At 48.2% G+C, this 15,729-nt stretch overlaps 1 protein-coding gene and 3 non-coding genes across 4 annotated transcripts; 1 reads left to right on the top strand and 3 right to left on the bottom strand.

Annotated features, from left to right (window-relative positions):
* Positions 1-3,718: 3,718 nt before the first annotated feature.
* LOC123141236 (uncharacterized) lies at positions 3,719-5,775 on the top strand. The gene has a single exon (XM_044560432.1). It carries the CDS (start codon positions 3,837-3,839, stop codon positions 5,346-5,348), a length of 1,512 nt encoding a protein of 503 aa, XP_044416367.1. The 5' UTR covers positions 3,719-3,836; the 3' UTR covers positions 5,349-5,775.
* Positions 5,776-6,342: 567 nt separating this feature from the next.
* On the bottom strand, positions 6,343-6,539 carry LOC123146460 (U2 spliceosomal RNA). Its single transcript, XR_006472732.1, has one exon. It is a non-coding gene; the product is annotated as a U2 spliceosomal RNA (small nuclear RNA).
* Positions 6,540-8,030: 1,491 nt separating this feature from the next.
* On the bottom strand, positions 8,031-8,227 carry LOC123146722 (U2 spliceosomal RNA). Its single transcript, XR_006472910.1, has one exon. It is a non-coding gene; the product is annotated as a U2 spliceosomal RNA (small nuclear RNA).
* Positions 8,228-14,759: 6,532 nt separating this feature from the next.
* Positions 14,760-14,955, bottom strand: LOC123146462 (U2 spliceosomal RNA). Its single transcript, XR_006472734.1, has one exon. It is a non-coding gene; the product is annotated as a U2 spliceosomal RNA (small nuclear RNA).
* Between the last annotated feature and the right edge of the window lie 774 nt (positions 14,956-15,729).

Raw genomic sequence — 15,729 nt, forward strand, 5'->3', positions numbered from 1 at the left:
AGGGAAGGGGCGGGCGTGCTGGCTGCGAGTGGGGAGAGGCCAGAGCGGGCGCGGGGAGGCGGCCGTGCGACGCGGCGGCTCGGGCGCCCACACGTGCAAAACGTGCGCTCTGGGCGCACCCAGAGCACGCACGGGACGTGCTCGACGTAATGCAAGGGCAGCCTAGAGTGCTAGAGCGAGGCTGGCAATTAGCAGACCTAGGTTAGGAGTAGCTAGGATCTTAGTGGACAAGGTTGCTGGGTCAGTGGATTAAGTTCACAAAGCAAACTAATAACCATGCCAAATCTGGCCATGCACACCAAGTGTTCGACAGAATGCTAAGTGCGTCTAGGCAACTCTTGGAGTGGCATAAAACTCTAGATCAGGGCCTCCCTAGATGTAGGTGATGATGGCAAGATCATTTGGGCAAAACCAGGAACTTGCTAGTGCAAGTTTTGCAAACTTTCAGTTTTGGACAGAAAGAAAAAGGCCTTATTACATTTACTTAAAATCCTCCAATGGGTCCACTCTCCTGGACTTAAGGGTTTTGTAGGGAGGGCTACATGCAGGAAAAAGCTCATGGGCACTAGAGCTAAATAAAATAGGGTTGCAGTACAAATCACCAAACTGGAGCAGAATGAAGATGAGGTTGATTCACTCAAATATTTCAAAGAACACCAGTGGGTTTTTGCATAAAGTTGAATCATGTGCATCTACTGACATCTCCAAACACTTGGAAGAATTTTTAAAGGAATATTTAAATAGGTTGTAGTACAAAAATACCTACTGGACCAGGTTTGAAAAGTTGATGTAGAGCTCAAAATCTCCAATGACCAAAAGATATTTTTGCATAAAAGTGATGTGGAAACATCACATGACATCCCCAAATTTTGGTGAAAATTTTAAACGCATTAATCAAATGGTTGCAGTGCAACAGAGACTCCAAATTCATGAAAAATCATTTTAAAAGAATAAAGCTCAGGAAAAGCAATTATGCAATTAAATCCACTGATGAAGAATTGTTTTATTGGGAGAGTATACAAATCCAACAATATTTTTGGAAAGTTCCACTTGAGGTAAAACTCCACAATATTAAAGGAAAGAGAGGTTCTGAAATCAAGAGATAAATCCAGACAGATGGAAAAGTTTAATCTCCTGGCAAAATTTTAATTTATAAAACAAGGTCAAAATTTTGGGGTGTCACAATGTGTGAATACATAGACAAAACAGAGTGTCCCTAGTATGCCTCTACTTGACTAGCTCGTTAATCAAAGATGGTTATGTTTCCTGACCATAGACATGTGTTGTCATTTGATGAACAGGATCACATCATTAGAGAATGATGTGATGAACAAGACCCATCCGTTAGCTTAGCATTATGATCGTTGAGTTTTATTGCTATTGCTTTCTTCATGACTTATACATGTTCCTCTAACTATGAGATTATGCAACTCCTGAATACCGGAGGAACACCTTGTGTGCTATCAAACGTCACAACGTAACTGGGTGATTATAAAGATGCTCTACAGGTGTCTCCGAAGGTGTTTGTTGGGTTGGCATAGATCGAGATTAGGATTTGTCACTCCGTGTATCGGAGAGGTATCTCTGGGCCCTCTCGGTAATGCACATCACTATAAGCCTTGCAAGCAATGTAACTAATGAGTTAGTTGCGGGATGATGCACTACGGAACAAGTAAAGAGACTTCCCGGTAACGATATTGAACTAGGTATGATGATACCGACGATCGAATCTCGGGCAAGTAACATACCGATGACAAAGGGAACAACGTATGTTGTTATGCGGTTTGACCGATAAAGATCTTCGTAGAATATGTAGGAACCAATATGAGCATCCAGGTTCCTCTATTGGTTATTGACCGGAGATGAGTCTCGGTCATGTCTACATAGTTCTCGAACCCGTAGGGTCCGCACGCTTAACATTCGATGACGATATGTATTATGAGTTTTGTGATTTGATGTACCGAAGGTTGTTCAGAGTCCCGGATGTGATCAAGGACATGCGCAGTCTCGAAATGGTCGAGACATGAAGATTGATATATTGGAAGGTTATGTTTGGACACCGGAATGGTTTCGGATGAGTTCGGGCATTTTCCGGAGTACCGGGGGGTTACCGGAACCCCCTTGGGGGTTAATGGGCCTTCATGGGCCATGGTGGAAGAGAGGAGGAGGCGGCCAAGTGGTGGGACGCCCCCCCCCCCAAGCCCAATCCGAATTGGGGAGGGGGGCGGCTCCCCTTTCCTTCTCTCCTTCTTCCCCTTCCTTCCCCCTCCTAGTTAGACTAGGAAAGGGGGGAAACCTACTCCTAGTAGGAGTAGGAATCCCCCCTTGGGGCGCACCCCATGAAGCCGGCCCTCCCCCTCCTCCACTCCTTTATATACGGGGGAGGGGGGCACCCCATAGACACACAAGTTGATTGTTTAGCCGTGTGCGGTGCCTCCCTCCACAGATTTCCACCTCGGTCATATCGTTGTAGTGCTTAGGTGAAGCCCTGCGTCGGTAACTTCATTGTCACCGTCATCACGCCGTCGTGCTGACGAAACTCTCCCTCGACCTCAGCTGGATCTAGAGTTCGTGGGACGTCACCGAGCTAAGCGTGTGCAGATCACGGAGGTGCCGTACCTTCGGTGCTAGGATCGGTCGCATCATGAAGACGTACGACTACATCAATCGTGTTGTCATAACGCTTCCGCTTTCGGTCTACGAGGGTACATGGACACACTCTCCCTGCTTGTTGCTATGCATCACATAGATAGATCTTGCGTGATCGTAGGTAAATTTTTGAAATATTGCGTTCCCCAACAGTGCGGTACGACCGGCGCAAAGCCGCGCGCCACTCGGCGTTCGCGAAGTTCCACGCAGCGCCGAAATGGGTCCACAACAATCCGTACCTCGCCACCGCGTGATCCTCGAACGCTCCATCATCACCACGGAGATAGCTGCTAGGTTCCACCGTCGCCTTGACGGCGAGGTTGCCAAGATTGACCAGTGGTCGCTTAGCGACTCATCCGCCAAAGTCGGCATGGTCTAACCCGCCGACATAGCTCCGCGGGCACCGTCGATATTGGCAGCGGCGGCCCTCCGCTTCGCGCAGCAGGAGGCGGAGCAGCTCTTCCGTGAGCGGCAGGCAGCCGCCGAACATGGCTGTCGTGGCCCTTCGACGCCCTTCCGCCATTGGAGGGACGATGATGACGACGACATGGATGGCAACGGTGGTGTGGCAGGGCAGGGCGGCCACAAGTACGGGGTGCTCGTACGGTATAGAGTTTAGATTTTTCTTCTTCTAGTTTTTTGCTAAAAATGGTCAAAATATCGACCTTTTATTTATATAAATTGTGCTTGAACTTAAGTGAATTTCGTCTTATTTGCATGAAAATTTTCATCCGGTTTATTTAAATCCGTTTTAAATTGCATATGGACAGTATTAGATGGCGGCTCACGTATCCGTATTCACGGACTTGTCCTCTACGGATACGAGAGGAAATTTGGCGTCATGGAGATGCCCTAATCCTAGGAACCAACAAACCCATGCAAGAAAGTTATTGAAGGATTAGAATGGTACAAAACTCCTTCGAAAATCCTTCCAATCAGTGAGGACTTTCAAAGTTCTTATCGTTATGGTGTGCTATGCGCCTTTCTTGACCAAGATACGTACCATCACACCGCGTGAGATTCTTCTTCTGTGTCGACCTTCTTGACTTCTTGTCTACTTCCGTTGAATCCTGCATGGTGTTTCTAGATGCACGCGGCCTATTTTGTTGTTACGTACTAGTTGCAGCTGCTACAAGTTTGGTTTCCCTACCGATTCCGTTGCTGCACGACACGGAGTCCGTCCGCCCATGGATTCACTCCGAGGTCACCCCACGGCGGCGGCCCACGCCAAGGTGGAGCCGGAAGCGGAGCTCGGCGAGCGCAACAGCGCCCCCGCCGTCAACCCCGTCGTCGGGCAAGAAGCACGCGGCCCGATGGCCGGCGACCGGCGGACTCGCCCGGAGCGAGTGCGCCGTCTTATCCGGAGGCTCCGCCCGGCGCCCATCGGGAGCGCGTTCAAGCGGTGGCTGAAGCACCCGGCGCACGTCGCGCAGTTCGCGTGGGCGGTCTGCGTCGCGCTGTCCTTCGCCCTGCTCGGCCTCCTCCTCCTCGGCGTCTTCGACGGCGCCTTCCGGCGCAGGTCCGTCCGCGATCGGTGGGTCGAGATCGTCAACCAGATCCTGAACGCGCTCTTCACGCTCATGACCATCTACCAGCACCCCGAGCTCTTCCACCACGCCGCCCTGCTGCTCCGGTGGCGGCCCGGGGACGAGAAGGAGCTCAGGAAGGCCTACTGCCGGAAGGGCTCGGGTGCGGGTGAAGTGCAGCGGGAGCGGCTTCACCTGTCCGTGGTGGTCGGGCTCCTCCACCTCACCTGCTTCGCGCAGTACGCCGTGTGTGGGCTCTTCTGGGGGTACTCCAGCGCAGCCCGCCCAGACGCCGCCATGACCACGCTCGCCGGGGCCAGCGGCGTGGCACCCGTCGTCGCCGGCCTGTACATGTACCTCAGCCCGCTTGGGAGGAAAAGCGAGCAAAGCATGCACCAAGAACCCGAACAAGTCTGCGACGACGACGACAGCATGGTTGTGGCGGTGATCGCCGACCCCGCGGGAAGGGAGTGGGCCGGCGGGCTGCTGGACGTGCGCGACGACCCGGCGGCGTGCTGGCTCTCGTGCCTCTGCACCTTCTGCGTGTTCGGGTGGAACATGGAGCGGCTGGGGTTCGGGAACATGCACGTGCACGGCGCCATGTTCGCGCTCCTCTGCTTCGCGCCGCTGTGGGTGCTCAACCACGCCGCCACGAACATCCGGAGCAAGGCCGTCAGCAACGCGGTCAGCGCCGCCGGGGTGGTGCTCTGCGTGCTCGGCCTGCTCTACGGCGGGTTCTGGCGGGCGCGAATGCGGCGCAAGTTCGGGCTCGCCGGCAAGAACAGACTACCCTTCTTCTCCTCGCTGTCGCTCGACGTCGCCGACTATCTGCAGTGGGTGTTCTGCTGGGGGTGCGCGCTGGCGCAGGAGGTGCGGACCGGGAACCTTCTCCTCGACGTGGAGTCGACGGGAGGCATCGATCCGCGAGGCTCCGGCGGTGTGCAAGTTGATAACAGCCTACGGCCTTTGCCGAGAGAGGACGGTAGCTTTGAGATCGCGGCGGTCGCTGGGGCTCACTCTGTTCCGCTGGCCGACAACTCGGCGGGTCGAGGCGAGGAGTTGCCATTGGTGCAGCTGAAGCGGGACGGTAGTTCGTCACCTGGAGAAATGAGGCCACCAGTGCCGCCATTGATGCAGGACGGAGGAGGTCCTCAAGGTCCACGAATTCAGTGACGGGCAGTACCGTACGGTTGTTGCCATACATAGATCCTGCAGGGTCTCCCTTCCATCAGGGTGTCATCCTGGTTAGCAAAAAAGATGTCATGCCATGTCACTAACTCACTATCATACCAGCAGCTTAAGCTAGCATTTGTAATAAAAAAAGCAAGCAGGTTAAGGGATTGTGGTGCATACAGAAACTTCAGAACTGTTACCTATTTGATCAGCAGCAGCAACTGTAGCCGCCATTTTCTTGTCCGGAGGTAGTTTCAGATGCTACTACGTCAACATAAGTGGGCCAAGTGTTGACTAGGCCGAGTCAAGAAAAGCGCAATCCCTTGCTTCTTGAACTTCGTAGAATTATACTGTAGTTTGTTCGGTCAAAGTTGTTGTTCTATCTTGTGTCCTCTTGTTCATCTTTGAGCGCCAGCCAGCCCGCCTACTGTTTCTCTCAATCAGAGCACAAATGTATGTTATCAAGCACCCTGCGCCGATCACAGATCACTGAGCGGCAGTGAAAGAACTGGAAATAAATCATAGTGCAGCCACGCACCACACATACTGAAGAGCATATGCGTACCATAACAACATCATAATTATCACCCCCCAACTTTTAAACTGAAGTGGCGATCAATGATTCTATTCTGTCAGATTCAGTTATTTTGCGCCTGCGAGTCCGCACGCTATCCTGACTATTTGAACCCAGAAGCATACAGCAGCCAAAACTTGCAAGAGCATAGGGCACCAACTCTGTTTAAGCTATAGACCTGTCATCCTTGCAATTAGAATGTTCCTTGACTATACCCCTGACATGGTACAACATAAGCATCTAGTTTCTTCTGTTTCAAGAAAAACATGCTTGAAGCAAGCCGTATTATTCAGAATTTCAGATGTAAGAAAACAAAGGGAGATGTGACCACTGTGGTGGATCTTCCCACACATTTTGTTGTTGTTGTTGTTGTTAATACAATAGTAGTAACTCAACTACTGAATTTTTGCTTTGTTTTGGTTGGGGTGCGCCTAGCCTAGGCAGTAGTGCAACGCTCAGGCGACACAAGAGGGCCCCACTAGCAAGCTAGTGTGGTGGACCCTCCTCCATAAAAAATAAATTTAATATCGTTGTGAGCACATGACCCACATATTAGATATTAAACTGATAAGAACAGATACTACACTTGATCTTAGCCAAAAGGCCGAGAAAGGTATGCTTTGAAACGATGGCCTGGGTCTCCTTCTATATCTCTCTCAACCGCTCCGTTGTGCTGCGCGGGCGAGGTGGTACTAATCCACAATGAGTCCCTGTGCGTACTAACTATTTTCTCTTGTTTTGGACCTGTTGGCTCAGCTGAACTATAGCAGCCCAGGTGTCTCAAGACCTTTTTGAAAGAAAAAAAGATGTCTCAGCAGCCCAATAACGTGGCCTCTTAGTTCAGACTCATGGCCATGGCCTCACGGGTGTACTTTCTGATCTGTCAAGTTGCAAAAGAGGACATATGTTAGCCTAAATTAGGAACATTTTCCGAATTAGCAAAAGAGGACATATCTTTGCCTGAATTAGCACGTTTCATAAATCAATTTAGTCATAAAAACGTAATAAAAAGCAAAGCTTTTGTCATCTGGGTCGGTAAGGATTTAACTTCAACAACTTGATGGACCTGTGAAAGCTATTGAAACTATTTGTTTGTATTTTCTATCAGAAGAGTGTAATAGTAGCCACATGTACAGCAATACTTTCGTTCTCTCTTTCTCAAAACTGAACCACTCTGCTACACTGGTCATTGCCATATTGCCATCAGCTGGGAAGGACCTAAGGTGCAGCCACAGCATAGCATCATCTAGACATTAGAACAGAACTATAACCCAGAGAAATGTTCAGCTAAGCTGACGAGTAACTAGCCCGATTCCGATATGACTTGGGAGGAATCACCGAATCAGTCATGTTGCCACCGCAAAGTCCTCGAAATCCACCAGGCAACGCCGGCACGCTTCCCATGACTCTGCACCTCTTCTTGCCGTTACTCTCTGAAGACTTGCTGCATTTTCACACCATGGATTTATCAGAGAGCTAGGATTGCTCGAGGAAGAACTCGAGAACGGCTCCAAAGGAGGGCCTCCTTTTTTATAAAAGCCAGCAGTCGCTCCAGTTTTCGTACATGACGTATAGACAGCACACCATCTCACATACCTCCCTCTCAGCCTTTGCTGTTGTGCACATGGAAAATTTCAGGTCGCCTTGTGATACAAAATATTACACAAGTACAGTCATTAAGTGGAACTTGGAAACGTATTCTTCAGGGCGCTGTTTTGTTGATCTGAATATAGTACTATTCACATAGGAGTACAGAAAAAATATAACTTGCAAATATTCAGAAGATCAACTCACTGGCACATAGAACTTGATAGATAGGTTCTATTAAGAAGGGAAGCAATCTCACACATTCATAGGGAAATCTATTCAGATAATGCTCCCTGCTCCCAAGTGAAAAAAAGGGCTAAGCATCCTTCGGCTTCTGCTTGATGATGCAGAAACAAGAAATTGCTTTCCGGCAATTAATTAATTCAAATAATCATTCAAAACTAAAAATTATTCTTTTATATTACAAATCAAAAGATTTTTTTTTACTTTAACCAATCATCAAGACCAGAATTTATTTTATATTTTACAATCAAAAGACTAAGTTTTTTACTTTGTATTTGTTGGGGTGCGCCAGGCCTGGGCAGTAGTGCAACGCCCAGGCGACACATGAAGGCCCCACTAGCAAGCTAGTGTGGTGGACCCTCCCCCATAAAAAATAAATTTAATATCGTTGTGGGCACATGGCCCACATATCAGATATTAAACTGATAAGAACAGATACTACACTTGATCTTAGCCAAAAGGCCGAGAAAGGTATGCTTTAGACTGCTGGCCTGAGTCTCCTCTTATAGCTATCTTGGACGACTGCGCTGCTTGCACGGGCGAGATGGGACTAAACAAGTTAACAAGGAATCATTAGAAACCTGCCTCTGTGTGCTCCCGTTTTGGACTTCTTGGCCCAACTAAAGATTAGTAGCCCAGATGCCTCAACAGCCCAGTAATCATGCTAGTACATCATTAGTTGTCAAGTAGTAAACGACAAAATAGTCAATTAACTATTGCTGGCTCCTGCAACTCATCCAAGAATTATGTTCAAAAAAAAACTCATCCAAGAATTCGTATCTGGTCAGCAATGTTTCCTAAATTAGTTTATTTAAATAATGATGTAATTAAAACAAGTTTTTGCCATTTGGGGTTCAGTAACTTCAAGAACTCAACTAATCCCTCCCTTTTTCTTATGGTCTATTCCTGTGAATCAAATTGATGAATAGTATCACTATAGAAAAAATTCCTACTCTTTTGTTTTTCCTTCACTTTTTCCGACGAATCAAACAATGAGGCCCTAAGTAGGGGAACGTTCTTGGAAAAAGTTTATTTAACTTGGCAATCGATAAGTTAATCAGTGAAGTGCTGACCAAAAAGTTCTTTGAAACAGGGGTGCAAACAATGTGCAGAAGGAAAGGATTAAATCACATCGATTCACCCTTTCATCAGGGTGTCATCCTGGCTAGCAAGAAAGACGTCATGTCATGTCACTATCATAACAGCAGCTTAAGCTAGCATTTGTAAAAAAAGCAAACAGGTTATGGGATTGTGGTGCATACAGAACCTTCAGAACTGCTACCTATTTGTAGCCACCATTTTCTTCAGAACTTCAGAACTTCTCCAGGGACCAGGGATAGTTTCAGATTCTACTACGTCAACTCGTCAAGAAAAGTGCAAGCCCTCACTTCTTCAGCATTCAGATTTTCATTTCCATGTCAAGCTATATGGGAATTTGTACTTTGTCAGGTCAAAGTTGATGTCCTATCTTCAGTGGCGAGTAGTGACACTGGTCCTCTGGTTCAGCTTTGAGCGCTAAAACAGAGTGCCAGCCAGCCCGTTTGCTTGTTCGTTTCTCTGGTCCATGGAAGCATTAGATCCTTGTCCACAAAAAGATGCCGAGGGCCGTGGCTGCTTCAGAACGGGACAACGAAACATAGCGTGCTTGAAATTGTTGCAGATGTAGCAAAACTGCACCACAGTACAATCTCTGGACATGTGATCATTAGACCGGCATTTGAAACAGGGCATCTTTTCTTTCTTGGTTTTAGGCACGTTGGCAGAGGCTTCGTCCTGTTGAGCGGCAACCGTGCCGTCGGACTCGGCCAATGGTGGCATGGCGTGGGAGACGGCCAAGTTTCCGGCAACTGGGGGCGCCTGAGGTGTTGGTGTTGTATGTGCGCCTGGCCGACGCCCATTCTTCTTCTTCTTCTTTCCTCCATGCTTCAATGGTCCGCCAGTACCAAAAGCGAGGCCTTGCCCGCTCGTTTGTGAGGGGCCCGAACTGGGGCCAGCGGCCTGTTGACCAGCACCAGCACAGGTGGAGCCAGCTTGGTAGTGTTGTTGCCTGGCGGGAGCGCCAAACCTAGGGGGTCCAGCCGCCGGACCAAACCCAGCGAAAGGAGCAGCCAGGGTCGAGGCGCCGATGGAGTTCGTTGTAGCAGGTGCCTTAATGGTGTTGGAGGCGAGGCCGGACGTCGAAGGGTGCTGCGGCGCCCCAGCCATCGGAGCCGGCGAGGAGATGCGCAGCGCGTCGGCGTAGGAACGGCGCGAGGTGATTGAGGGCGATGCGAAGGAGCGAATAGGGTTCGCAAGTCGTGCCCAGCACCTAACCACACCCGGTCTACGGCTGATATCGGCTTGACGCAGTGGACGTCCACGATTCGCTTGCAAGGCTGGCCCATCAGACAGTGGCGGTGTCGATGGATCGCCCGCGATGGCTGCGACTTCCTCGGCCGCCGTTACGCGAGCAGTAACTGCAGGAGACGACCTGTCCGGCGCCTGAACCGCGGTTGTAGAGGACGTCGACGCCGGCAGAAACGCTGCGAGGGCCACGCCCTTCGGCTGCGCCCGAACTGAAGGAGCCGTCGAGTTTGCCAGCACTTTCTCCGGCGACGTCGCGCCCCTCGGGGAGGAGCGACCACTTGGAGACGCCGCTGGTACTTCACGATCGCTGCACACGGGCCCGGCGTCCATACGATCTGGCGAAGACCTGCGAACATCATCCTGAAGCACATCAGCTGAAACAGAACTAGGCCTCACCTGCAGGGAAGAGGATGTCGACGGCGAGCCCCGTTCCCAAACGCGTGATGCCGGCGTGGGGTACCCAATGTCCGTCCAGAACTCCTGAGCAATCTCCTCTTTCGTTTTCTTCCTCCTAGACTTGACAGTGGACCAACGGCCGCCCTCGTCTGCAACCCCGCCGCCGGTGAGTACCACGTCAGCCATGTGAGACGCCAAGCTGGGCACCTCCCCAACCTCAGCATGCTCCTCCTCCTCGACAGGCAAAGCCCCGAACCGTGATCCAGTACAAGTCGACAGGGAGAGAACTCTAGGCGACAGATCTCCCGGCGCCAGGGTGAGCCGCCTCCGATCCGGGAACACGCGGTGACCAACGCGCACAACGCAGTCGAGCAGGACCATATCGGTGCCCGGCGAGACCCATTCCCCGTCACGAAGAAGCCTTCCTTCCTCGATCTTGCCGTCCGCATTTCTCAGGAAGAGGAAGTTATGGGGGCGGTCGAGGAAGAGAGATCCGGGACGCCAATCCTGCCTTCCGTCGAGGAATGCCGAAGAGAATGTCGCCGTCCACCTCAGTGAAGGCGGCGCCTCCGGCGGTCTAGGCATCCCGCGTCGTCCTAACGGGCGATTACTATGGCAAGGTACCGGCACTATGCTGCTGAACTACAGACAGGGGAGAAACACATCATGATTGATTTTTCATATCAATCTCCTCTTGAGACAAAATGCGAATCTCTGCTATTTTGTCGAGGTCATCTATAATAGTGGAAAGGCGTTGCTTTTCTTTTTTATATATACCACTTGTGTGTTTGGCCCATCCAGTTAGGAACCGTCTCGTGGCTGGAATTTTGAAGTTCCATCTTTGAATCGGTGTGGGACCAACGGCAGACCTCTCCCATAAATTCTTAACTATATCCGCAAAACCATCCCGATGTAACCATCCCAATTCAAATTTGAATGGACGGCGAACAGTGGGAGAGCTAGTAGAGTTAGAATCAAGAATGATGGGTGCATGGTCCGAAAGTGACTCAATACGCTCTAGGGCACGCACTGTTACCATAGGGAATTTTAATTCTCATTCGGTATCCATGAGTACCCGATCGAGCTTCTCGTATGTCGGCACCGGACGGTTGTTGGCCCAAGTGAACTGTCGCCCCGACATACTAGCTTCTCGAAGATTCAAACTGTCAATTACAGCGTTGAATAAGAAAGGCCAGTATGTGTCAAAACGATCATTATTTTTCTCTTCCTGGTATCTAAGGATATTGAAGTCGCCTCCAATAAACATTGGATGGGGGTTATCCTTAGCCAAGTTCACCAATTCCTGAAGGAAAGCGGATTTATTCTCATCTTGGGCAGCCCCATAGACTGCAACCAGGCTCCATGTATAATTGTCAGCTCTATTTCGTAGGTGGAATTTGATGTGAAATTCACCAACCGAAAAAGCTAACAAGTCCATGGTTGTGGTCTGTATCCCAAGTAAGATTCCTCCGGACCTTCCACGTGGTGGTAAGCAATGCCATGTATATCCAAACCACCTGATAGGTGATCAAAGACATGTGCACAAAAGTCACATTTACCAGCCTCGGAAATTGCCACAAAATCTAACCCATGGTCACGCACACAGTCACCAACGTGTTTATGTTTACCCAAGTCTGAAAGACCTCTGCTATTCAACAGTTCAGACTGATCTGCCTCCTTAATGTCAGCTTCAAAATCTTCACCAAAGTTGCGACTAATAGGCTCAACATGGTCGCCGATCATGTTGTTCAGCCATCCCAAACGGCTTTCATGCAAGGACGAAATATACTCGATGGAGTAGTAATCCTTCATGAGACCGTCCATGAGATGCACCGGAAGAACATGAGTGGAGTAGTATTTAAAATTTACTTTGAAAAGGCATACGACAAAGTCAAATGGTCATTTCTCCAACAGACCCTAAGAATGAAAGGTTTCTCAGATAAATGGCGCGACTGGGTCCAAAATTTCGTTACTGGAGGTAGTGTGGCTATAGAAGTCAATGATGATGTAGGTCATTACTTCCAGACGAAAAAGGGATTACGACAGGGTGACCCAGTGTCTCCAATGTTATTTAACATTGTCGCTGACATGTTGGCTACTTTGATCAAACGCGCCAAACAAGACGGTCAAATTGCAGGAGTAGTGCCACATCTTGTGGATGGCGGACTCTCTATCTTGCAATATGCCGATGATACAATTCTTTTTATGGAACTTGACCTAGATAAGGCTAAAAATATGAAACTATTGCTTTCAGCTTTTGAGCAAATGTCAGGTCTGAAAATTAACTTCCATAAAAGTGAATTGTTCTGTTTCGGAGAAGCCAAGGAAGCGGCTGCACAATATGCTGACTTGTTCGGTTGTGCACAAAGCCAATTCCCGATTAAATATTTAGGAATTCCGATTCATTATCGGCGTCTCACTAATGCGGAGTGGAAACATGTTGAAGAGCGATTGGAGAAACGGTTGAGCAGTTGGAAAGGCAAGTTGCTCTCCGTTGGAGGGCGACTAGTTTTGATCAATTCTATTTTCACAAACATGGTTCTCTACATGCTCTCATTTTTCCAAATTCCCAAAGGGGTTCTGCAAAGACTGGATTACTTCAGATCCAGATTTTTTTGGCAAGGAGATAGTGAAAATAAAAAGTATAGGCTAACCAAATGGAGTGTGGTTTGTCGACCAAAAGACCAGGGAGGTTTAGGTGTTCAGGACCTCCAGGTTAAGAATGATGCCTTGCTCAGTAAATGGTTGTTCAAGCTACTTACCGAGGATGGTGTTTGGCAAACCCTGTTGCGCAATAAGTATCTAGGCGAAAAAGCGTTGTCCCAGGCGTATTGGAAACCTGGTGACTCACATTTTTGGTCTGGTCTGATGGCGGTAAAAAAACATCTATTCCACTTTGGATCATTCGCGATAAAGGACGGCTCTGAGATACGTTTTTGGGAGGACAGGTGGCTAGGAAACATCACTCTTCAGGAATAGTATCCGGCCTTGTACCGAATTGTACGCGATAAGAATGATACTCTTGCGCACGTGCTCAGCTCCTCCCCGCCGAATATATCATTTAGGAGGGATTTGATTGGCCTCCGCCTTGCGTCATGGCAACATCTTCTATCCTGTTTGGATTCGGTTAACTTGACACAAGGGAGGGGTGTGTTTCGCTGGAATCTCACTACATCTGGGTCCTACACAGTTGACTCTATGTACCGTGCACTCTCGCACTCAGAGGCTCCATTGAATAATAATAAACTAATCTCGAAATCAAAGATGCCACTAAAAAATAAGATTTTCATGTGGTATCTTCGGAGAGGAGTTGTGCTAACAAAAGACAACCTCGCTCGACGCAACTGGCAAGGAAGTAAGAAGTGTAGCTTTTGTACTCATGACGGGACAATTAAACACCTCTTCTTTCAGTGCAAGTTCGCGCGTTCTATATGGTCAGTCATCCAAATAGCGTCCAATTTGTATCCACCAACAAGTGTTGCCAATATATATGGTCACTGGCTTGATGGAATACCAAATACTTTTAGTACGCTAATACGGGTGGGAGCGTCTGCCTTATTATGGTCGCTTTGGCTATGTAGAAACGATTGTGTTTTTAATGGCAAAACCTCTTCTTCTATGCAGGTTATTTACCGTTGTACGCACTGGTGAGTATCAATCGCTGTTCAAGGCGGTGTGTATGCGGTTGGAGCGGGTGGTCAGGGAGGTTTTTACCCAACATGGGTGGCAACATAATCTCCTGATCGGTCCACCTCCTCCGTCGACATTGGCATAGTTTTGGACTCATATGGCTTTACTGTTGCCAACTTGTCGTTTTTTTATGCATACTTTTTTGCTAGACTCTTCGTTAAGGCTGTGTGCATCTTAGCTATGCAGAGGCCGAGTGTCGCTCATTATGCTTTGTATCCACTTGATGCTACATTATGAGTTAATAAAAAAGCACCCTTTATCGAAAAATCAAAGCACAAATATTATGAAGCACTCTGCATCGATCACTAAATAGTGCAGCCGCACACCGCACATACTGAAGAGCATCATAACAACATCATAATTATCACCCCCAGAAAAATATAAATCTTAGCACCAACTTTTTTTGAATTTTCATAACACCAACTTTCAACTGAGTTGGCAATCAACTAGCCGATTCTGTTCTGGGGCACCTGGTTTCTTCAGAATTTGAGAACGCAACCTTTTCAATCATTTTTTTGTTAATTGTCAAGACAAGATTAGGAACATAATTAAGACTATTTTTTGCTTTGTATTGGTTGGGGTGAGCCTGGCCTGGGCAGTAATACAACACCCAAGTGACACGTGAGGGCCTCACTAGCAAGCTAATGTTGTGGACCCTCCCCACAAAAAATAAATTTAATATCGTTGTGGGCACATGGCCCACATATCAGATATTAAACTGATAAAAACAGATACTACACTTGCTCTTAGCCAAAAGGCCGAAAAAGGTATGCTTCAAACTGATGACCTGGGTGGTACTAAACCACTAGAGTCATCAGAAACCTGTCCCTGTGCATCCCTGACTATTTTCTCCCATTCTGGACTTGTTGGCCGGTTGGCCCAGCTAAAAAACTATAGTAAGCAGCCCAGGTGCCTCAACAGCCCAATAACGTGGCCTCTTAGTTCAGACTTCAGCCCGAGTACTTTCTGTCAAGTAGCAAAAAAGGACATATCTTTTTGAATAGCAACGTTTTCTGAATTAATTTAGTCATAAAAACATAATAAAAGCGCTTTTGCCATTCGGGTGTTCAGGGATTTATCTTCAACAACTTGATGGACGTATGAAAGCTATTGAAACGATTTGTTTGTACGCATATCCTAATCAGAAGTGGAATAGTAGCCACATGGACTGGGAAGGACCTAATGTGCAGCCAGCATCAACAAAGCATCATCTACACATGAAAACGGAGATATAACTAATAAGCTGACGAGCAACTAGCCCGGTGTAAGCGTTGCACAAACAATAAGCACTGTGGTGCATCTTCAACCACACAAATTTTTATTTTGTTAATACAAGAGTAGTAACACAACTAAGAAGAAAATGATTAAATCACATCATAGATAGCAAGAAAGATGTCATGACGTGACACTATCATACCAGCAGCTTAAGCTAGCATTTGTAAAAAAAAGAAGCAAGCAGGTTAAGGGATTGTGGTGCATACAGAAACTTCAGAATTGGCACCTATTTGATCAGCAGCAGCATTTGTAGCCACCATTTTCCTCTCT

Source organism: Triticum aestivum, chromosome 6D (assembly GCF_018294505.1).
Source record: "Triticum aestivum cultivar Chinese Spring chromosome 6D, IWGSC CS RefSeq v2.1, whole genome shotgun sequence".
NCBI lineage: Eukaryota > Viridiplantae > Streptophyta > Magnoliopsida > Poales > Poaceae > Triticum > Triticum aestivum.